The sequence below is a fragment of the Gorilla gorilla genome, chromosome 21 (genome assembly GCF_029281585.2).
Source record: "Gorilla gorilla gorilla isolate KB3781 chromosome 21, NHGRI_mGorGor1-v2.1_pri, whole genome shotgun sequence".
Lineage (NCBI taxonomy): Eukaryota > Metazoa > Chordata > Mammalia > Primates > Hominidae > Gorilla > Gorilla gorilla.
This window is the reverse complement of record NC_073245.2, coordinates 47349907-47373929: the sequence shown is the minus strand read 5'-3', so window position 1 is coordinate 47373929 and position 24023 is coordinate 47349907. Positions and strand designations below refer to the sequence as shown.

Here is a 24023-nt window from a genome sequence, read left to right as displayed (position 1 = left end):
GCAAAGGGAAATGAAGGAAGCAAGCGGTGGTGTTTCCTACTCCAGAGAGCACATGCTGGAGGAAGATAAGGGAGACAGGAAGCTGAGCTGGGGCCAGTGCTGGTGCAGCCCCAGTGGGTGAGGGAGGCCTTGCCAGGGCAGCAGGAGCAGGGACGGGCCAGGGACTGGCCGTGTGCCCAGCTGGACTTCAGAGGACCAGGCTCTCCCACGCCTGTTGTTAGCTACTGAAGAACGGCAGTTTAAGCAACCTGGCCCAATTTGGGTAACAAAGGAGTGTGGACCCTTCAAAGGCACTTCCCCCTTAGGATGAGGAATAATAACAATAACATGTGCGAAGAGCTTACAATGTGCCAGGCACAGTATTAAGTAAGCAGAGTCCATGTATTTTTTTCTCACTGGTACCCTGTGAAAAGTCTGAAGAAAGTCCAGGCCAGGTGCTCAGGCCTGTAATCCTAGCACTTTGGGAGGCCAAGCTGGGAGGATTGCTTGAGTCCAGGAGTTTGAGACCAGCCTGGGTAATATAGCAAGACCCTGTTGAAGGACAGGCAGACAGAAATAAAGAGAGAGAGAGAGGAGGGAAGGAAGGAAGGAAGGAAGGAGAAAGAAAAAAGAAGGAAAGAAGAAAAGAAAGAAAGAGAAAGAAAGAAAAGATAAGAAGAAGGGGGGAAAGAGGGAGGGAGGAAGGGAGGGAGGGAGACAGAAAAAAAGGGAGGGAGGGCAGTCTGAAGAAATAGCCGTCATTCCCATTTTACAGATGAGGACACAGAAGCACAGAACAGTGAACTGAGCTGCTCAAAGACATCCAGCTAGTAAAAGGCAGAGCTGGGACTCATACCCAGGTGAGTTGGATGCCAAAACATGCTTTCTTCATTATTAGACCATCTCATGAGGATAAACAAGATGATACATTCAAAACTCCCAGAACACAGTACGTGTTCAGTAGGTGGGAGAGATAAGAAAGGAGCTTAGCAGCAAACAGAACGGACCCTGTCCAGGAGGGATGGACATCACGTATGACTTCTTGAAGAGAAGGCAAAGGAATAGATGTTAAGTCTTAATCAGAATTTCCCCCTGTATCATCCCCCCAACACCCCCCAACTTAGGGAACATGAAAAGAGCTCCAAACACTCAGGATGATGCCTGCTCTTGCCTGCCCCAGCAATTGGTGGGAGCCTAGTATTGTTGGCTTGGCTCGTGCCTATCTCTCTAGCCTTATCTATCCATGTATTCCAGTTTCAGCCAAATCCATTCCTCCTGGTTTCCTGAACACAGAACACATAAATATTACCTTTTCACTTTTTTTTTTTTACAGTGAGCTAAGGTTAATTTATTACTGAAGAAAGAAAAATATTTTTGCATAAATTTAGTGCAGCCTAAGTGAACAGTATTGATAAATTCTACAGTAGTATACAGTAATGTCCTAGGCCATCACATTTGCTCACCACTCACTCACTGACCCACTCAGAGCAACACCAAGTCCTTCAAGCTCCATTCATGAAGTACACACTCTACAGGTGTACCTTTTAAAATTGACTATACCATATTTTTACTGTACCTTTTCTGTGTTTAGATTTCTTTTTTAAATTTTTATTATACTTTAAGTTTGGGGTACATGTGCAGAATGTGCAGGTTTGTTACGCAGGTATACACTTGTCATGGTGGTTTGCTGTACCCATCAACCCGTCATCTACATTAGGTATTTCTCCTAATGCTATCCCTCCCCTAGCCCCCTACCCCCTGACAGGCCCTGGTATGTGATATTCCCCTCCCTGTGTCCATGTGTTCTCATTGTTCACCTCCCACTTATGAGTGATAACATGCAGTGTTTGGTTTTCTGTTTTTGTGTTAGTTTGCTGAGAATGATGGTTTTCAGCCTCATCCATGTCCCTGCAAAGGACATGAACCCATCCTTTTTTATGGCTGCATAGTATTCCATGGTATATATGTGCCACATTTTCTTTATCCAGTCTATCACTGATGGGCATTTGGGTTGGTTCTAAGTCTTTGCTGTTGTGAATAGTGCCACAGTAAACATACCTCTGCATGTATTCTTTATAGTAGAATGATTTATAATCCTTATACCCAGTAATGGGATTGCTGGGTCAAATGGTATTTCTGGTTCTAGATCCTTGAGGAATCACCACACTGTCTTCCACAATGTTTGAACTAATTTACTCTCCCACCAACAGTGTAAAAGCATTCCTATTTCTCCACATCCTCTCCAGCATCTGTTGTTTCCTGACTTTTTAATGATCATCATTCTAACTGGCATGAGATAGTATCTCATTGTGGTTTTGATTTGCATTTCTCTAATGACCAGTGATGATGAGCTGTTTTTCATATGTTTTTTGGCCACATAAATGTCTTCTTTTGAGAAGTGTCTGTTCATATCCTTTGCTCACTTTTTGATGGAGTTGTTTTTTTTCTTGTAAATTTGTTTAAGTTCTTTGTAGATTCTGGATATTAGCCCTTTGTCAGGAGGATAGATTGCAAAAATTTTCTCCCATTCTGTAGGTTGCCTGTTCACTCTGATGATAGTTTCTTTTGCTGTGCAGAAGCTCTTTAGTTTAATTAGATCCCATTTGCCAATTTTGGCTTTTGTTGCCATTGCTTTTGGTGTTTTAGTCATGAAATCTTTGCCCATGCCTATGTCCTGAGTGGTATTGCCTAGGTTTTCTTCTAGGGTTTTTATGGTTTTAGGTCTTATGTTTAAGTCTTTAATCCATCTGGAGTTAATTTTTGTATAAGGTGTAAGGAAGGGGTCCAGTTTCAGTTTTCTGCATATAGCTAGCTAGTTTTTCCAACACCATTTATTAAACAGGGAATCCTTTCCCCATTGCTTGTTTTTGTCAGATTTGTCAAAGATCAGATGGTTGTAGATGTGTGGTGTTACTTCTGAGGGCTTTGTTCTGTTCCATTGGTCTATATATCTGTTTTGGTATATCATGCTGTTTTGTATACTGTAGCCTTGTAGTATAGTTTGAAGTCAGGTAGCGTGATGCCTCCAGCTTTGTTCTTTTTGCTTGGATTGTCTTGGATACGTGGGCTCTTTTTTGTTCCATATTAAATTTAAAGTAGTTTTTTCCAATTCTGTGAAGGAAGTCAATGGTAGCTTGATGGGAATAGCATTGAATCTATAAATTACTTTGGGCAGTATGACCATTTTCACGATATTGATTCTTCCTATACATAAGCATGGAATGTTTTTCCATTTATTTGTGACCTCTTATTTCCTTGAGCAGTGGTTTGTAGTTCTTGAAGAGGTCTTCATATCCATTGTAAGTTGTATTCCTAGGTATTTTATTCTCTTTGTAGCAGTTGTGAATGGGAGTTCACTCATGATTTGGCTCTGTCTGTTATTGGTGTAATAGGAATGCTTGTGATTTTTGCACACTGATTTTGTGGTGTTCTCTGTATTTCCTGAATTTGATTGTTGGCCTGTCTTGCTAGGTTGGGGAAGTTCTCCTAGATAATATCCTGAAGAGTGTTTTCCAACTTGGTTCCATTCTCCCTGTCACTTTCAGGTACACCAACCAAATGTAGATTTGGTCTTTTCACATAGTCCCATATTTCTTGGAGGCTTTGTTTCTTTTCATTCTTTTTTCTCTAATCTTGTCTTCTCGCTTTATTTCATTAAGCTGATCTTCAATCTCTGTTATCCTTTCTTCTGCTTGATAATTTGGCTATTGATACTTGTGTATGCTTCACGAAGTTCTCGTGCTGTGTTTTTCAGCTCCATCAGGTCATTTATGTTCTTCTCTAAACGGTTATTCTAGTCAGCAATTCATCTAACCTTTTTTCAAGGTTCTTAGCTTCCTTGCATTGGGTTAGAACATGCTCCTTTAGCTTGGAGGAGTTTGTTATTACCCACCTTCTGAAGTCTACTTCTGTCAATTCTTCAAACTCATTCTCTGTTTCCAGTTTTGTTCCCTTGCTGGCAAGGAGTTGTGATCCTTTGGAGGAGAAGAGGCATTCTGGTTTTTGGAATTTTCAGCCTTTTTGTGCTGGTTTCTCCCCATCTTCATGGATTTAGCTACCTTTGGTCTCTGATGTTGGTGACCTTCAGATGGGGTCTCTGAGTGGACGTCCTTTTTGTTGATGTTGATGCTATTCCTTTCTATTTGTTAGTTTTTCTTCTAACAGTCAGGCCCCTCTGCTGCAGGTCTTCTGGAGTTTGCTGGAGGTCCACTCCAGACCCTGTTTGCCTGGGTATCACCACTGGAGGCCGCAGAACAGCAAAGATTGCTGCCTGTTCCTTCCTCTAGAAGCTTTGTCCCAGAGGGGCACCCACCAGATGCCAGTGAGAGCTCTTCTGTATGAGGTGTCTGTTGGCCCCTATGGGAGGTGTCTCCCAGTCAGGATACATAGGGGTCAGGGACCCACTTGAGGAGGCAGTCTGACCCTTATCAGAGCTCGAATGTTGTCCTGGGAGTTCTCTTCCGAGCCATCAGGCAGGGACGTTTAAGTCTGCTGAAGCTGTTTCCAAGCCACCCCTTCCCCCAGGTGCTCTGTCCCAGGGAGATTTTTTTTTTTTTTTTTGAGATAGAGTCTCACTCTATCACCCAGGCTAGAGTGCAGTGGCACAATCTCGGCTCACTGCAACCTCCACCTCCTGGGTACAAGCAATTCTCCTGCCTCAGCCTCCCGAGTAGCTGGGATTACAGGCCCCTGCCACCACGCCTGGCTCATTTTTTTTTGTATTTTAGTAGAGATGGGGTTTCACCATGTTAGTCAGGCTAGTCTCGAACTCCTGACCTCAAATGATCCACCTGTCTCGGCCTCCCAAAGTGCTGGGATTACAGGCATGAGCCACCGTGCTGGCCAGGGGTTTTTATCTATAAGTCCCTGACTGGGGCTGCTGCCTTTTTTTCAGAGATGCCCTGCCCAGAGAAGAGGAATCTAGAGAGGCAGTCTGGCCACAGCAGCCTTGCTGAGCTGCGGTGGGCTCCGCCCAGTTTGAACTTCCCTGCAGCTTTGTTTACACTGTGAGGGTAAAACCACCTACTCAAGCCTCAGCAATGGCGGACACCCCTCCCACCACCAAGCTCAAGCGTCCCAGGTCGACCTCAGACTGCTGTGCTGGCAGCGAGAATTTCAAGCCAGTGGATCTTAGCTTGCTGAGCTCTGTGGGGGTGGGACCCACGGAGCCAGACCACTTGGCTCCCTGGCTTCAGCCCCCTTTCCAGCGGAGTGAACAATCCTGTTTTTTTTTTTTGTTTTTTTTTGAGACGGAGTCTCGCCCTGTCGTCCAGGCTGGAGTGCAGTGGTGCAATCTCAGCTCACCGCAACCTCCACCTACTGGGTTCAAGTGATTCTCCTGCCCCAGCCTCCTGAGTAGCTGGGATTACAGGCGCCCACTGCTATACCCAGCTAATTTTTGTATTTTGAGTAGAGACAGGGTTTCACCATGTTGGCCAGGGTGGTCTCGAACTTCTGACCTCGTGATCTGCCCACCTTGGCCTCCTAAAGTGCTGGGATTACAGGCATGAGCCACCGCGCCCAGCCTGCAGAGTGAACGATTCTATCTTGCTGGCGTTCCAGGCACCACTGGGGTATGAAAAAAAAAAAAAAAAAGAAAACTCCTGCAGCTAGCTCGGTGTCTGCCCAAATGGCCACCCAGTTTTGTGCTTGAAACCCAGGGCCCTGGTGGCGTAGGCACCGGAGGGAATCTCCTGGTCTACAGGTGGCGAAGACCTTGGGAAAAGCGCAGTATCTGGGCCATAGTGCACCGTTTCCCAGGGCACAGTCCCTCACCGCTTCCCTTGGCTAGGGGGGATATCCCCTAACCTCTTGCACTTCCTGGGTGATGTGACACCCCACCCTGCTTCGGCTTGCCCTCCGTGGGCTGCACCCATTGCCCATCCAGTCCCAATTAGATAAACCGGGTACCTCAGTTGGAAATGCAGAAATCACCCACCTTCTGCATCGATCTCACTGGGAGCTGCAGACCAGAGCTCTTCCTATTTGGCCATCTTGCCAGCAAATCCTAGATTTCTTAAGATGCACAAATACTTCCGTTGTGTTACAGTTGCCTAAAGTATTCAGGATCATAACATGTTCTACAGGTTTGTAGCCTAGGAGCAATAGGCTATACCAAGGAGCCTAGGGGTATAGTAGGCTACGCCACCTAGGTGTTGTAGGGCATCCGCCATTGCTGAGTCTTGAGTAGGTGGTTTTACCGTCACAGTTTTTTTTTAAAAAAAAAAAACCTTATTTTTGTAGAGATGAGGTCTTGCTATGCTGCCCAGGCTGGTCTCAAACTTCTGGGCTCAAGTGATCCTCTCACCTTAGCCTCCCAAAGTGCTGGGATTACAGGCATGAGCCACCGCTCCCAGCCGCTTTGCACTTTCTTTATCATGTCTTTAGATAAACAAAAGTTCCTAATTTTAAGGTGGTTATGTTTATCAACCTATTCCTTTACAGTTTGTACTTTTTGTGCCTTATTTAAGCAACCCTTCCCTAAACCCCAAGGTCATGAAGATATTCTGTTTATGTTCAAAGCTTTTTAGTTTTGTCTTCACCTTGAGGTATGGTATGAAGTAGAGGTCAAGATTAATTTCTTTTAATGGATATCCACTGTCCCAGACAGAACCAGTTATCAAAAGTTGGCCTTTCCTTACTGATCTGCAGTGGCATCTCTGACTTACAGTAAATATGTCTATTCTGTTTCAGTGATCCAGTTGTCTCACCTGGTACCAATGCTCATTATCTCAATTAGTATTTTTTTTTTCTTTTTTTTCTCTTTTTTTTTTTTTTTTTGAGATGGAGTTTCACTCTTGTTGCCCAGGCTGGAGTGCAATGGCAGGATCTTAGCTCACCGCAACCTCTGCCTGCCGGGTTCAAGAGATTCTCCTGCCTCAGCCTCCCGAGTAGCTGGGATTACAGGCACACGCCATGACACCTGGCTAATTTTGTGTTTTTAGTTGAGACAGGGTTTCTCCGTATTGGTCAGGCTGGTTGAGAACTCCTGACCTCAGGTGATCCGCCTGCCTTGGCCTTCCAAAGTGCTGGGATTACAGGCGTGAGCCACAGTGCCTGGCCCTCGATTAGTATTATTTCATAATGTATTTATATCTTGTAGATCAAGTCTTTCCTCTTTGTTCTTCAAGAGTGTCTTAGCTATTTTTGAATATTTGAACGTCTACACCTAAATTTTGGAATCTTTTTTATCACGTTGATGAAGTTTTGGTTGGTATTGCATTTAGCATGTAAATGACTGGGAAGAATTGACATCTTCACAATATCGAATCATCCAGTGCATGATAGGGTGTATTTTTTTCATTTGTTTACATCTTTTTTGTTATCTCTCAGAGTTTCATAATTTTCTCTCTGAACATATGGCCCATCCTCTGTTAAATTTTCCCCTATAAGTTCTTCATATATACATACGTATACATATTTTTTGAGACAGAGTCTTGCTCTGTTGCCCAGGCTGGAGTGCAATGGCACGATCTTGGCTCACTGCAACCTCCACCTCCCAGATTCAAGCAATTTTCCTGCCTCAGCCTCCAGAGTAGCTGGGGTTACAGGCACACACCACCATACCAGGCTAATTGTATTTTTAGTAGAGACAGGGTTTCACCATGTTGGCCAGGCTGGTCTCAAACTCTGACCTCAAGTGATCTGCCCGCCTTGGCCTCCCAAAGTGCTGGGATTACACGCATGAGCCACTGCGCCCAGTCAAGTTCTCCATATTTTAAAAATATTATTGCAAATAATTTTTTTTTAAATCTCATGGTCTGCTTATTCTCAGCATATAGAAGTACTGATGATTTTGTTGCATTAGTTTTGTTTCTAGCAACCTTAATAAATTCTTTTGTTTGTTATAATAATTATTTTTAGACTCTTTTGGATTTTCTACATGCATATTCATAGCACTAATAGATAATGACAGATTATTTCTTCTTTTTTAATTTTTATAATGTTTGTTTCAACTTATTGTTCTGGCTATAACCTCTAGTACAATGTTTAACAGAGATAGTAATAGAAGGCCAGGCACAGTGGCTCACGCCTGTAATCCCAGCATTTTGGGAGGCCGAGGTGGGTGGATCACTTGAGGCCAGGAGTTTGAAACCAGCCTGGCCAATATGGTGAAACCCCATCTCTGCTAAAAATACAAAAATTAGCCGGGTGTGGTGGTGCATGCCTGTAATCCCAGCTACTCAGGAGGCTGAGGCAGGAGAATCGCTTGAACCCAGGAGGCGGAGGCTGCAGTGAGCCGAGATCGTGCCACTGCACTCCAGCCTGGGCAACAGAGCAAGACTCTGTCTCCAAAAAAAAAAAAAAAAAAAAGTGATAGAGAATATAAGAGAATATTCTTGCCATTTTCCTGGTTTAAAAAGGAATGCTTTCCAGGCCGGGTGCGGTGGCTCATACCTGTAATCCCAGCACTTTGGGAGGCTGAGGCGGGAGGATTGCTTGAGCCCAGGAGTTCGTCTGGGCTCTGCAAAAAATACAAAAATTAGCCAGGCGTGGTGACGCGTGCCTGTAGTCCTAGCAACTCGGGAGGCTGAGGTGGGAGGATCACTTGAGCCCAGGAGGCTGAGGCTGCAGTGAGCTGAGATTGCACCACTGCACTCCAGCCTGGGTGACAGAGCAAGACCCTGTATCAAAAACAAACAAACAAACAAAAAAACAAAAACAAAAAACCCCGATAATGCCTAAGGGGCAAGTAGGGGTGAGGAAAAAGTTGTTTCAAGTATAGGGTGAAGAAGGTACAAAAGAATATAATAGGAAAGGAGAAAGAATATAACATACTTGAGAAAGCAGTAATACTTAAGTATGGCCAAATAGGAGTAGGTGATAGGAAGGAAGAAGTGATATGAGGAGGTAAGCAGGAGTCAGAAGAGCCTTTCATAATACACAAAGGAATCAAAATTTTGAATTGAGGTGCTTCCCACCACCTTCTTCAGCCCTACTAATTCCTATTAGAATACTCAGGTGTCACCTACTACAGGAAGCCTTCCCTGACTTCATGTCTACAAGCCAGGGTTAGATGCTCCCTCTGTTCTACTGGAGCCCTCTCTTTCCCTTAGTTCTTTTTATTTTTTTAAATTTTTAATTAATTAATTAATTAATTTTTTTGCAGGCAGCCCCCAAACCAGAATAAGTTCAGAGTTTTCCTCCTTTACTTCTTTAAATGATAATTGTCTATTTATGCATCTGTCTTCCACACCAAAAGCCATAAGAGGGCAGAGAATGTGTTTTAAAGTTCTGTATTACCAGCTTAGCAGAGTATTTGGCACATCGTAAGTACTCAATGATTTTTTTTTTAATCAATGAATAGATAAACAGGACTTCGAGGGAAGGAGAAAAAAACTGTAACTTAGTAAAGCTCCTGGCACAAAACTGGCACTGAGAAAAATTCTTTTATCTTTTTGTGCCTTCACTTTCTCATCTGGAAAATGGGGACAAAAAAACTATCTCAAAGGAGTATCATGGGTCTATAAATTACTTAATCCAGGGTCTGACACTTAGTGTCAAGGATAACTGTCAGCATGTTAAAAACGTAATTCTTGGCCAGGTGCAGTGGCTCACTCCTGTAAATCCCGGCACTTTGGGAGGCCAAAGTGGATGGATCACTTGAAGTCAGGAGTTCAAGACCAGTCTAGCCAACATGATGAAACCCCGTCTCTACTAAAAATACAAAAATTAGCTGGGAGTGGTGGCAGGTGCCTGTAATCCCAGCTACTTGGGAGGCTGAGGCAAAAGAATCATTTGAATCTGGGAGGTGGGGATTGCAGTGAGCCAAGATCACACCACTGCACTCCAGCCTGGGCAACAGAGCGAGACTCTGTCTCAAAACTAACAAACAAAACCAACCATAATTCTCATTGAAAGAGACAGTGAGCATGGGTCAGAGTTTCATTTAACTCATTAATGAAGGGACAAGCAGGACGACAAAGCCAGTTCAAAATAGAATATAAGAACTAGAGTTTTGGCTGGCATGGTGGGATTACATCTGTAATCCCAGCACTTTGGGAGGCCAAGGTGGGTGGATCGCTTAGCCAGGAGTTCGAGACCAGCCTGCGCAACATGGCAAAACCCCGTCTATACGAAAAGATACAAAAATTAGCTGGGCATGGTGGCACATGCCTGTAGTCCCAGCTACTTGAGGGACTGAGGCAAGATCACTTGAGCCTGGGATGTGGGAGGTCAAGACTGTAGTGAGCCATGTTCGAACCACTGCACTCCAGCCTGGGCAACAATGTGAGACCTGTCTCAAAAAAAAGAAAAAAGAACTTGAGTTTTTATAGTCAATGGAAAAGAAAAATATTGAAGTAAGATTGCTAAATTAAATACTAAATGGGTTAATGTCCTACAGAGTAATAATAGCATAACCTTTGGGATTATCTTCTCTACCAGACAGGAAAGGAAATTGTCACATCTTATTACTTTACAGAATTGTACAATGTCTGGGCCGTAATTAATATGAAAATAGTGTCACGTTTCTCTTCAGGGACAGATGACAAGTAGACTTGTTAGTCAATGCTTTATCATGACAGCAAAAAGTCACACAATCATCTTTTTACCTTAGTAACATGTTTCAGATAATTTTTCTTAACACTAGTAAGTTTAATTCAGTAGACACTAACAGTTATAAGGCTCTCAAAAAATGTTTGCTGAAGGGATTTTCAATCTATTAGGCTTCTTCTTTCCCTCCAGTTTCTTTCTTCCTGACCTGACACAGTTGATTAGCAGCAGAGTTTGGGGGCTATGGGGCAGGTAGGCTAATAGGGGGAATTCTGTGGGACACGGATCCTCTTCTTTCCCTTAGCCTGGTGTGGTAGGGCTAGTTTTGTGTCATCAAATAGGCAGAGATAGTATCTGCTTTGGATATCAGCAAAGGAAGCACCCTTTTCCCATTTACCAACCACCCCTCTCCCCGCCAGCCAATAAGAACATATTTTCTGTGAAAGAATTGGGTATTTCTTTTTTTTTTTTTTTTTTCTTTTGAGACAGAGTCTCGCTCTGTCGCCCTGGCTGGAGTGCAGTGGCATGATCTCGGCTCACTGCAACCTCCACCTCCCAGGTTCAAGCAATTCTCATGCCTCAGCCTCCCAAGTAGCTGGGATTACAGGCGCTCACCAACACACCTGGCTAATTTTTGTATTTTTAGTAGAGATGGGGTTTGTTGGCCAGGCTGCTCTCAAACTCCTGACCTCAGGTGATCTGCCCACCTCGGCCTCCCAAAGTGCTGGGATTACAGGCGTGAACCACTGCACCCTGCCAGAATTGGGTATTTCAAAAGGGCAATAGACATCATCAAAATAATAATAATAATAATTTTGTTGGATCACATTCCATTTATTCCACCCTCCCACCTCAGCCTCCTGAGTAGCTGGGATTATGGACACATGCCACAACACCCTGCTAATTTTTTTTTTTGTAGTGACAGGGTTTTGCCATGTTGCCCAAGCTAGTCTGAAATTCCTGGGCTCAAGCAATCCACCCGCCTCAGCCTCCCAAAGTGCTGGAATTACAGGCTTGAAGCACTGTGCTCAGCCTCACTTTTTAATTTTTAAGAAATTATGACAAAATACATGTGACACAACTTACCATCTGAACCATTTTAAAGTGCACAATTCTGTGGCAGATTTAGCTACAGGTCTGAGTTCACTTGGAATATGAGCATAATAAAAACGTGGTCTGAGGCCAGGTGTGGTGGCTCATTTCTGTAATCTCTACACTTTGGGAGACCAAAGCGGTAGGACTGCTTGAGCCCAGGAGTTCAAGACCGGCCTGGGCAATACAGCAAGACTTTGTCTCTACAAAAAAATTAAAAATTAGCTGGGCATAGTGTCACGCATCTGTGGTCCCAGCTGCTTGGGAGGCTGAGGTGGAAAGATCACTTGAGCCTGGGAAGTCGAGGCTGAAGTGAGTGTTGATAGTGCCTAGGTGACAGAGCGAGACCCTATCTCAAAAAGAAGAAAAATAAAATAAGAATAAAAGTGTAAGTTCAGGTGCGGTGGCTAATGCCTGTAATCCCAACACCTTGGGAGGCTGAGGTGGGCGGATCACCTGAGGTCAGGAGTTCGAGACCAGCCTAGCCAACATGGCGAAACCCTGTCTCTACCACAAATATAAAAATTAGCCGGGCATGGTGGCGCATGCCTGTAATCCCAGCTACTCGGGAGGCTGAGGCAGGAGAATCGCTTGAACCCAGGAGGTGGAGGTTGTGGTGAGCCAAGATCGTGCCACTGCACTATGGCCTGGGTGATGAGAGTAAAACTCTCATCTCAAAAAATAATAATAATAATAACAAGGTCTGAGACTCTAACCAGGGAGTCGATCGAAATGTTTGGACATACTGCATGCAAAGTTCAAGCATTTCTACAAAGCAACAGATGGGAAATTTCCCAGGGATAAACTTATTTTTTGGCAAGTCAAAAGTATGTATTGTGCAAGCCCTGCTTTGGGAGTTGGGAGAACCAAATGACCTCCAGATGCTACAAAAAGGATTCTTCCCTGCTAAAAGAGGTCGAGTGTACTTGGCCAAAGGGGATCTAAAATGCCTTGGCTTCCAACTTCAGGGAACTGAGCTTTTCCCTCTAACTTTCTAGCAAAAGGGAAGGAAATGTTGACCCTAAAACCACATGAAGCTAAAGCTAGAGGACACTGTAGCAGTTCGCCAGATCTCCATTGTTGAATTCTGTATTGGCCTTTTATTTATATATTTGTCATTATTTTCATTAATGCATTAGAGTATAGGCTGTTTGGGTCCATATATTGACTCTTCTACTTACTCGGTATGAGACATTGATTAAGTTGCTAAATCTTTCTTCAATTCTTAGAATCTGTGCTTCAGGTTTTTGGTTTATAAAATGGTGATAATGACACTTTCTCAGAGGGTTGTGGTAAGGATTAATGGTGTTGATGGATGTAAAGTACAAAGAACATTACTTGCTATGTAAATGTTCGCTATTATCAATACATGTGACTATTTTCTCCTTCTCCTTCTTCTTGTCCCCCTCCCCATCCCCCTCCTCTTCCTTGTTTAGTTGGCAAATAGTCAAATTCCATTTGGAATGCTGTCCCACTGTTTTATTCTGCTTCATGGATGTTTCTGGGGGAAATTTGTGCAGTCGATGTGTGTTGAATTCTGTTTTCTGATTTTTTGCAATAACTGTATGGATCTGTTAATATTTTCCTTGTGCTGAGAGATAGTCTCACTCTTTCATCTTCCAGATATGGAAACTGAGTCCCCAAAAGGGAAAATGACTTGCCCGAGATCACACAGAGATAGTGGATAAACAAGTAACAAGACCAAGGGTTTCCGACAACCAGTCCAAGTCTTGTTCCACTGAACACAGAGTCTGAGGACATTGGCCTCAGATACTGATGTGATCTGAGCTCCCTCCAAACTCTATTCACCCACAGGGAAGACTTGAACACCCTGTGATTCCAAGTATTCTCCAATTGACATCTTCCCCTTCTAACAAAATTGCAAGCACTTCAAGGGAAAGGACTATGACTTGATTATTTTGGAATCTTAGTTATATGCTCAGCACTGTGCCTCAAACTTTTGAGGGTAGGAACTATTGCCTATAACACCTTGGATGACTCGGGGCAGATGCTCAGTAAATGGAAACAACTGCCCTGCCTTAAAAAAAAAAGAAGAGTTGGGGAGGCAGGGAAGAGAATTAATATGTATCAAGAACTTAATATATACCAGTCACTGTGCTGAGAATGTTCACTTTCATCATCCCGTTTAATTCCCAGAATTCCTTTATGGCCTCATCAATTTCTGTATTTTACAATAGGAAATTGAGTCTCAGAGAGGTAGGCAATTTACCCTGAGTCTCTTCACAAGTAAATGCTCAAGTGTGACACTTCACTGGTGGGTCATAACCTTCTAGAATCCAGTATCATAAACACAGAGTGAGAGAAAGAAGAGTCCTGATACTTTCCAGAGGGTAAAACAATTTTTTTATTCTCATTAGAGAACTATGAAATTAGTCACATGAATTGTGAAAACGTAAGTCATGGTTTTATTTGTTCAGTGACAGTGTGGAAAATGACATCAAGCTAGAAAAAGAATATAAAGGGAAATCATGACATCAAGCTAGAAAAAGAATATAAAGGAAAATCATGAGTGTTTCAATCTTGCTCATAAAGAGAGACCTATCGTTACCAAATCCAGGCAACCTGAACCCACCCTTCCTGCAAAAGTTTTATCCACACTAGAATTTTGAATGGGAGACAAAAAGATAAGCTATAGGATTTATAATATGGAGAAGGTGAATTTCATCACAGGGAAAGGCCCAGGTCTGAAAAATATTTAGTCCCTGTGCTAGGCTGGAAACAGCCCCCTAAAGTCCAGGTCCTAATCTCTGGAAACTGTAAATGTTTCACTATTTGGAAAAATGGTGTTTGTTTTTTTTTTTCCCTAGATGTGATTAAGTTAAAAATCTTGGAATGGGAGTTTATCCTGTATTATCTGGGTTGGGGGGGGCGGGGGGGGTCCTAAATGCAATTATAAATGTCCTTATAAGAGAAAAGCAGAAGGAGATGCGACACATCCACAGAGAAGGCGATATGAAGGTACGGGCAGATACTGGAGTGATACAGCCATAAGCCAAGGAATGCCAGCAGTCAGGGGAATCTAGAGAGGCAAGGAACGGATTATCCCTTAGAGCCTTTGGAGTGGGTGTGGCCCTGTCAATAACTTAATTTTAGCCCAGTGAAATTGATTTCAGGCTCCTGACCTCCCAGACTGCGAGAGAATAAATTTCTGTTGCTTTAAGCCACTTGGTTTGTGGTAATTTGTTGCAGGAATTACAGGAAACGAATACAGTGCTCCTGTGTTGTTATCCAGGTCTCAGCTTACTGTCATCTCCTTTCCCTTCCATTTGGAAGCCCCAAGAAGAGTTTTTTTTTTTTTTTTTTTTTTTTTTTTGAGACAGAGTATCACTCTGTCTCCCAGGCTGGAGTGCAGTGGCCTGATCTTGATCTCGGCTCGCTACAACCTCCACCTCCCGGGTTCAAGCGATTCTCCTGCCTCAGCCTCCTGAGTAGCTGGGACTACAGGCGTCTGCCACCATTCCCGGCCAATTTTTGTATTTTTAGTAGAGACAGGGTTTCACCATATTGGCCAGGTTGGTCTTGAACTCCTGACCTCGTGATCCGCCCGCCTTGGCCTCCCAAAGTGCTGGGATTACAGGCGTGAGCCACCGCGCCCGGCCAAGAAGAGTTTCTAAAAACATCCCAGGCTGGGTACGGTGGCTTATGCCTGTAATCCCAGCACTTTGGGAGGCCGAGGTGGGTGGATCACCTGAGGTCAGGAATTCGAGACCAGCCTGGCCAACATGGCGAAACCCCGTCTCTACTAAAAATATAAAAATTAGCTGGGCGCAGTGGCAGGCGCCTGTAATCCCAGCTACTCAGGAAGCTGAGGCAGGAGAATCGCTTGAACCCAGAAGGCGGAGGTTGCAGTGAGCTGAGATAGCACCACTCCAGCCTGGGTGACAAGAATGAAACTCCATCTCAAAAAAAAAATTAAATAAGTAAATAAATAAATACATCCTAATATTTACTGAGTGTTTCTTCTGCCAGACACTATGCCAGGCACTTTACATGCAATAGCTCACCAAATCCTCACAATCCTATTAACTAGGTACTAATATTATTCCTATTGTACAGATGAGATAACTGAGGCTCAGAGAAAAACTGGCAGGGTCACATCCTAACAGGTGATGAAGCTCGTACTCCAACTCAAGTCTGCCCAAATATAAAGCCCATACTTTTAGCCTCTAGGCTATAACACCTTAATCTCTCTGGGTTGTCAGGGATTTAATTCTGTCAACGGATAGCATTTTGAGACACTTACTTGGGGGATGTTTTCAGGGATGTGGGACCAAAGGAGACAAAGCCTGGCTGCACTCTGGCTCAACAAACTGAGCTATCACTTCCATCTGACTTTTTCAGCAAATAGGAGATAGCCAATCCTAGAATAATAGAAAGCTCGACCGAAAAGGATCTCAAAGATCCATTTGTTCAAACTCCTCATTATTTATAGACAAGGATGCTAGCCCCAGAGAAGGAGAGGGTCACATACACAGGTTATAGATGAGTGACAGAGTTGTAATTAACTGGATCCTAGATCTGACTTCAAATCCAGGGTTGGTTCTACCGCATGTCACACTGACCAAAGTCATGGGTGTTGCTGTGGTGTAAGGTGCTGACCAAATTTTAGAAATTTGGGAATAAGGGAAATGGAGAAATGGATCACAAACCTCCTGAAAGCTATAGTGCCCCAGGGTAGTCATTCATCTTTTTTTTTTTTTTTTTTTTTTTTTTTTTTTTTTGATATGGAGTTTTGCTGTTTTGCCCAGGCTGGAGTGGAGTGGCGCGATCCTCGCTCACTGCAACAGCCGCCTTCCGGTTTCAAGCGATTCTCCGGCCTCAGCCTTCCGAGTAGCTGGGATTACAGGCACCCGCCACCACCCCTGGCTAATTTTTGTATTTTTAGTAAAGACGGGGTTTCACCATGTTGGCCAGGGTGGTCTCTATCTCTTAACCTCAGGTGATCCATGCACCTCAGCCTCCCAAAGTGTTGGGATTACAGGCGTGAGCCACCGCGCCCAACCAGGGTATTCATTCTTACCTAAGACATTCTACAGGGCTGATAGGGGTAAGCTTCCGGTTTGAGATGGAGACTGAAGGGACCATGATTGTGTAACCACATCCCAAATTGGGAGGAGAGAAATGTCATGAATTCCTAGAACTGACGGGATTTCAGAAAACCTCAAGAGTGACAGCATCGGAAAATGCAAGAGGTTTAAAAGAAAAAAAAGAGTGGAAGTTTTGGACAAATAAATGTGAGTTGTATCTTATACAATCAACAAGTAACTGGTTTGGGAAACTCAATATCCCTAAATAAGGGAGCAGACCACCCCTCATATTGTCTTATGCCCAATTTCTGCCTCAAAGAAAATGTAGGAGTTAAAAGAAAGACAGAAGTGAAATCAGTAGTCAGACAGCCCGGCGCTGCATTCCAGGCCTGGTAATTAAAAATCGACCCCTGACCTAACCGGTTATATTATCTATAGATTCCAGACATTGTATGGAAAAGCATTGTGAAAATCCCTGTCCTGTTCTGTTCCGTTCTGATTACCGGTGCACCGGTAATCAGTCACGTACCCCCTGCTTGCTCAATCAGTCATGACCCTCTCACGCGGACCCCCTTAGAGTTGTAAGCTCTTAAAAGGGACAGAAATTGCTCACTCGGGGAGCTCCGTTTTTGAGAAGTGAGTCAGCTGACGCTCCCGGCCGAATAAAGCTCCTTCCTTCTTTAACCCGGTGTCTGAGGAGTTTTGTCTGCGGCTCGTCCTGCTAGATAATAATGGTAAAGGCTGAACATTTCTCATGCTTACCCTGCCTTCACACTTACTAAGGTTGTTGAAAAAAAATGAATGAGAGAATGCATTTTAAATGCTCCGTACAGTACTAGTACACAATAAGTGCTCAATACATGCTAGCTGTTATTATTAAAACATTAATTAATAACAGTAGTAACAACAGCCACTGACTTTAAGACACGTTGATCAGTGTTGCCGAAACCGTATATCCGAAGTTGCTCTTCGGCCGCGTTTCGCTGCCCATTGCATTCCGGGGCTTGTAGTCCGGAAGTGAGAGGCTGATTTCTCAGCGCGCAGGCGCAGTGGCGCGGATCCCCGGAAGAACCCGCAGCAGCTCCCAGGATGAACTGGTTGCAGTGGCTGCTGCTGCTGCGGGGGCGCTGAGAGGACACGAGCTCTATGCCTTTCCGGCTGCTCATCCCGCTCGGCCTCCTGTGCGCGCTGCTGCCTCTGCACCATGGTGCGCCAGGTCCCGACGGCTCCGCGCCAGATCCCGCCCACTACAGGTGAAGGAGGCCAGGTTCCCGCCCTTTCGCAGTTGGGGAATGGGAAGCGCGAACCGGGTCCTTTCCCTTTCCGTCCATCCCAGACCCCGACTTGCTCCGACCCAGCCGCTAGGTCCCAGGGAGAAATCAGCTAGTGATTCCCACTTTCCGCCCTGTATCTTGTTCTTCCCCCGCTTGTTTTTGTGTTCTTGCCCCATGCCTGATTTCTCGTCCCCCACCCAGGGAGCGAGTCAGGGCCATGTTCTACCACGCCTACGACAGCTACCTGGAGAATGCCTTTCCCTTCGATGAGCTGCGACCTCTCACCTGTGACGGGCACGACACCTGGGGCAGGTAGTGCGAGGGGGAGGGGCAAGGGGCGGCCAGGGTCTGACTCTCTGGGCCTCGGCGGGCGGGTCAGCTGGGGCTGGTGGCTTCATGGTCTCCTCACCGGCACCAGAAAGCTTCCAGCTGAGTTAGAGCCGCGCTCCCCGCAATTCTTACTATCACCTCCAGGATCCACTTAGCATCTCGCAGTGAAAAAAAAGTCCTGGATTAGCCGGGTGGGCTGGATGGCTGGGCTCAGCCCCAGCAGTAACAGGCATCAGCTGTGGGGACATAGGCAATTTCTGGAGTAACGAGATACTGTGCAAGGGCTCCAAGAATTAGAAAACCCACCCCTTTCATTATGTAGGTGGGCATTCAGATCCAGGAAGGAGTGTGACACTCCTAAAACTTAAGTCTTTGTAGTTGGTGTGCCCCGTGCCTGAAATACACTCTCCCCATTTTCCTCCCATCACTGGCTGCTGCTTGTCATTCAGATCTCAGCTCAGTATCTTAATACCCCTACGAGTTAGGTGCCATTATCCCTGTTTTACACACGAATGTGCTAAGGTCGGGAGAAATTAAACTCAAAACTTGTGATGGTTTTTATTTTTTTAAGTTGAAACAAAGTAAATACAAATGGCAAATTCAAGTGGTAAAAGATTATATACAATAAATATCTCCCATACCCTAGAATTCCAACTATTAACTTTCCTTTGTATCTGTCCAGAAATATTCTTGGTTTATACCATTATATATATAGATGTGTGTATGTGTATCTTTTTAAAATGAACTTCTTAAAGGCATAATTTACATAAATAAAATACACTCTTTTTTTTTTTTTTTTTGAGATGGAGTTTCGCTCTTGTTACCCAGGCTGGAGTGCAATGGCGTGATCTTGGCTCACTACAACCTCCGCCTCCTGGCTTCAAGCGATTCTCCTGCCTCAGCCTCCCAAGTAGTTGGGATTACAGGAGCCCACCACCACACCCGGCTATTTTTTTTGTGGAGACCGGGTTTTGTCATTTGGCCAGGCTGTTCTATGAACTCCTGACCTCAGGTGATCCACCCACCTAGGCCTCCCAAAGTGCTGGCGGATTACAGGCATGAGCCACCGTGCCCAGCCTACACTCGTTTGAAGTGACCACCATCACAGTCAAGATATGAAACACTTCTGTCACTTTAAAAAGTTCCCTTGTGGCCCTTTATAGTTCATCCCTGCACCACCACTGACCCTAACAATTGCTGTCTGCTTTCTGTCAGCATGTCTTTTTGAAACAGATGGAAACATACTAAACCACTCTGACTTTTTCATTAAAAACAATTCAAATATCTTTCCATCAGCACATAGAAGTCTTGATAACAATCTTTTTGATAACTTCATAGTTTTGCACTGTTTATAACACAGTTTAATCAGCCATTAATGGGTGGACAGTTGGGTTCTTTCCAGCCTCTTGGTGTTCTAAGCAATACTGCCATGAACACTCTCAAACAGCTGTTCACTGTGAGTTAAATTCCTAGACGTGAAAATTGGTGAAAGGCCTGTGCTTTTATAAGCTGCAATCTTATACTGCCTCCCAATGGTAGAGGAGAATGCCAGACTATAGGTGATGTATTTAATTACAATTGAGCTACATCAGCCAACCCTCCCAGGTGCATTAAGTGGGTCAGAGAATACCTGCGATTTTCACTGTGGTTTCTCTGTTGTGACTGTAAGTGGGACAGGCAGAGGCATTACTTTGCCTCATTTAGTTTTAGGGGGATCAGATCTAGGGCAGCCATAATATCTGGTATTTGATTTTCTTACTAAGCGGCTGGGATTTCTGTCCTTTTGCAGTTTTTCTCTGACTCTAATTGATGCACTGGACACCTTGCTGGTAAGTATCTCGTCTGTTTCTTTTCCTTTCCACTGTTACATAACCAACATCCTTCCTCTTTTGGCAGCGTGACTGTGGGTGAAAAATGAATTCCTCTCCTAGGCCTTTGATTTGCATCTCATGATTCTGAAGCGTCCGGCTGTGGTTGCCTAGCTAGATAGGGGAAAAACGAACTACAACTTATGCAGATTCATTTATTTAGCAAACATTTATAGAGGACCTGTTATGTACGGAGAATTGTGATAGGCTTGCATAGCTCTATGGGGGATACAGAGACTTTGACATCTCCTGTTTTCAGAGGCTTACATTCTAGTGGCCATGTTCAATGATAATAAAAGGGTATCAGGCTGAGCATGGTGGCTCATACCTGTAACCCCAGCACTTTGGAAGGCCGAGGCAGGCAGATCACCTGAGGTCAGGGGTTTGAGACCAGCCTGGCCAATATGGTGAAACTCCATCTCTATTAAAATACAAAAAATTAGCCCAGCATAGTGGCACATGTCTGTTATCCCAGCTACTGGAGAGGCTGAGGCAGGAGAAATGCCTGAACCCAGGAGGCGGAGGTTGCAGTGAGCCGAGATTGCACCATTGCACTCCAGCCTGGGTGACAAGAGTGAAACTTCATCTCAAAAAAAATTATAAAGAAATAATATCAGTGACTAGTTAGTATGTTTCTGGAGGGCTTAGTACAGACATGTATTAATTCTAACAACTTCTTGAGGTTAGTACCTCAATGCTAGGGCTGATGCTTAGGGCTGGGCACAGTGGCTCACGCCTGTAATCCCAGCACTTTGGGAGGCCAAGGCGGGAGGATCACTTGAGCACAGGAGTTCAAGACCAGCCTGGGCAATATGGTGAAACCCCGTCTCTACCAAAAATATAAAAAATTAGGCATGATGGCACATGTCTGTGGCTCCATTTGTTAGGGAGGAGGGTGAGGTGGGAGGATTGTTTGAGTCAGGGAGGCAGAGGTTGCAGTGAGCCGAGATTGCACCACTGCACTCTGGTCTGGGTAACAGAGTAAAACCCTGTCTCAGACAAAAAAAAGATATAAAAGAAACCTGATGCTTAGAAAGGTAAAAAGGGCCAGGTGTGGTGGATCATGCCTGTAATCCCAGCACTTTGGGAGGCCAACATTGCTCAAGCCCCAGAGTTCGAGGCTGTGATGAGCTATGATCACACCACTGCACTCCAACCTGTGTAACAGAGCAAGACCCTGTCTCAAAAAAAAAGACTTGGACTGGTTCAGGTCAAGTACCCACTCCACAGCTAGAGGGATGGGATCAGCCTCTCCCAAACCACAGGAGTGACTGCTGGGGAAGAGTGATTCCTCGAGGGTAAATTGAGATGTTACTATTAAAAGAAGAGAGACTGAGATTACATTTGGCTAACGGTTTAAATAAAGAGGGTTTATTTTCTCAAGTAAAAGAAAGTCTAGAGGTAATTTCTAGCATTGGGTCAGCTACTCAACCGTGTCATTAGAGACCAGCCTCTTTGTAGCTTTGCATTCTAGTATCGTTAGTGTTTTGGCTTTTATTCTAATGCTTAGTACCTCATGGTCTCACATAGCTGCCATCGCTTCAGAAATCGAGTCTGAGTTCAAGGCAGAAAGAGAGAGACTAAAAGCCATGTTAGCTGTGTTTGTCCCTTGGTATTAAGAAAACAGAAGCCTTCCCAGAAGTGCCCCCAGTAGACCTCTCAAGGGTCAGAATTGACTGGGTAACACAATCAACTGCAGCAGCAAAGGAGGCTGAGAAAGCTTCTGGATTTCCAACCTCTGGTGGGAGTCATGAGGTAAAGAGGGTAGGAATGAATTTGTTTTGGGCCAACCAACCTGTTCTGTTTTCCACAAGGTTGAAAGTGACAACTGGTATCTACTGCAAATGTCAAACTAAGACTTTTGGCCAGGTGCGGTGGCTCACACCTGTAATCCCAGCACTTTGGGAGGCCAAGGCGGGTGGATCACGAGGTCAGGAGTTTGAGACTAGCCTGATCAACATGGTGAAACCCCGTCTCTACTAAAAATACAAAAATTAGCCGGGCATGGTGGTGCATAATCCCAGCTACTCAGGGGGCTGAAGCAGGAGAATCGCTTGAACCCGGGAGGCCGAGTTTGAAGTGAGCCAAGATCACGCCACTGCACTCCACCCTGGGCAGCAGAGCGAGACTCTGTCTCAAAAAAACGAAACAAAAAACCTAAGACTTCTATGTGTAGTTTGCATTCTTTATATTGTGTCCATTTAAATGACGACATCGTGACTCTTAATTGGGACCTAGGAATTTACTTAACCAGTCTCTCGGTATGAAGTCTCTAGATGATTTCTAGCTCTCAGTGTTTTCTTCTGCTGTCACCAATCCTAGGACAGAAACTGGAGGTCTTAAGTGGAATTAGTGAGGGCCACATCAACATAGGATCCCAGACTCTGAATCTGCCTCCACGCATGTAAGAGCCTCATTGTCAGGTCTCTTTTTTATTTCCAGATTTTGGGGAATGTCTCAGAATTCCAAAGAGTGGTTGAAGTGCTCCAGGACAGCGTGGACTTTGATATTGATGTGAACGCCTCTGTGTTTGAAACAAACATTCGAGGTAAGGGCTGCTCTCTAGGACCTTTAAAAGAAAAAAGAGTGTGAAGTTGCCTCTGTAAACCAAGAAGTGGTACATAGGATTTTAAGGACTGACCATGCCAGGACCCTTGGCCAAAACCTCTGACCGACAGAGCTCTTCCTCCCTCCTGGAGGGTGAGGTGGGGAAGTCTCAGGATTTCCCTATCAGTTTCAGATATGAAAGTGAGCAGGAGACTAAAAGACTGGAAAGAAATACACCAGATTACTCACCTCTTTAATATGTATTTGATACTAGGCACACAACTATGAACAAGAAAGATATGATCCTTGCCTTCTTGGAACTTATTGTCTGTCGAATCCAATTTTCTGCAATGATGGAAATGTTTTATAGCTGTGTTTTGTCCAGTATTGTAGCCACGAACCACATGAGCTATTGAGCATTTGAAATGTATCTACTACAACTATGGAATTGAATTTTTAATTTCATTTAATTTTAATGATATTAAATTTAAGTAGTCACATGTGGTTAGTGATGATTGTATTGGACAGTGCAAATCTACGGCATTAATCTTCCAAACTTGGTAGCCCATAGGAACCACTTGGGACCTTTTAAAAAATTCAGATGTTGAGACTCCACCCTAAACCTAATGAATTGGAATCTCTGTGTTGGGTCCTAGAATCAGTATTTTTAGCAGACTTCCAGTGATTCTTGTGAAGCTACCACAGCCCTTATTTGCATCGAACCTCTAGACCACTTAACAGCTGTCACCTCTGGATGGCAGAGTTCTATTTTTCCCCATTATTTTGTATGTTTTCTGCAATGAAACTTATATTCCAGACATACGATCCATACAAGTTTAAAAAAGAGAAAAGAGCAGAGGGACAACATGGTCTAAAATCCTGGTTTAGGAATCCAACCTGAGTTTGAGGCTGTACTTGCTGCTGTGTCTCCCAGCTTCTGAGCCCAGTTTGTCATCTGTAAATGAAGGTCATTCTTATACCTTCATTTCTGATAGGAATATAAGTGATACCAGCTTTCTTTTGGTTGACATTTTCCCATGTATCTTTTTCTATCCTTTCCATCTTTCTGTAGTTTTATGATTAGATACATCTTTTGCAAATAGTGTATTATATTGTGTTTATCCATTCTGACAATCTTTAACTGGCACATTTAATCCATTTACATTTACTGTAATTACTGATATATTTGCACTCATTTCTACAGTATTGTGCTCTCTGTGCCGCCGTCTTTTTTTTTTTTTTTTTTTTGAGGCGGAGTCTCACTCTGTCGCCCAGGCGGGAGTGTAGTGGTGCAATCTTGGCTTACTGCAACCTCTGCCTCCCGGATTCAGGCGATTCTCCTGTCTCAGCCTCCTGTGTAGCTGGGATTGCAGGTGCCTGCCACCGTGCCC

General features: G+C 44.2%; 1 protein-coding gene across 2 annotated transcripts in view; it reads left to right on the top strand.

Annotated features, from left to right (window-relative positions):
- EDEM2 (ER degradation enhancing alpha-mannosidase like protein 2) overlaps window positions 1-24023 on the top strand; it is a 100608-nt gene that overhangs the window by 50948 nt on the left and 25637 nt on the right. The window contains exons 2-5 of one of the 2 annotated variants that reach the window (XM_031004930.3): window positions 755-839; window positions 18089-18199; window positions 20007-20046; window positions 22528-22633. In XM_031004930.3, coding sequence (XP_030860790.1) covers window positions 18105-18199; window positions 20007-20046; window positions 22528-22633 — 241 coding nt within the window. In that variant the 5' untranslated portion in view covers window positions 755-839; window positions 18089-18104. Of the gene's footprint in view, window positions 1-754; window positions 840-17612; window positions 17867-18088; window positions 18200-20006; window positions 20047-22527; window positions 22634-24023 lie in introns of those variants that run through there. The other variant, XM_031004929.3, reaches the window with a different exon arrangement.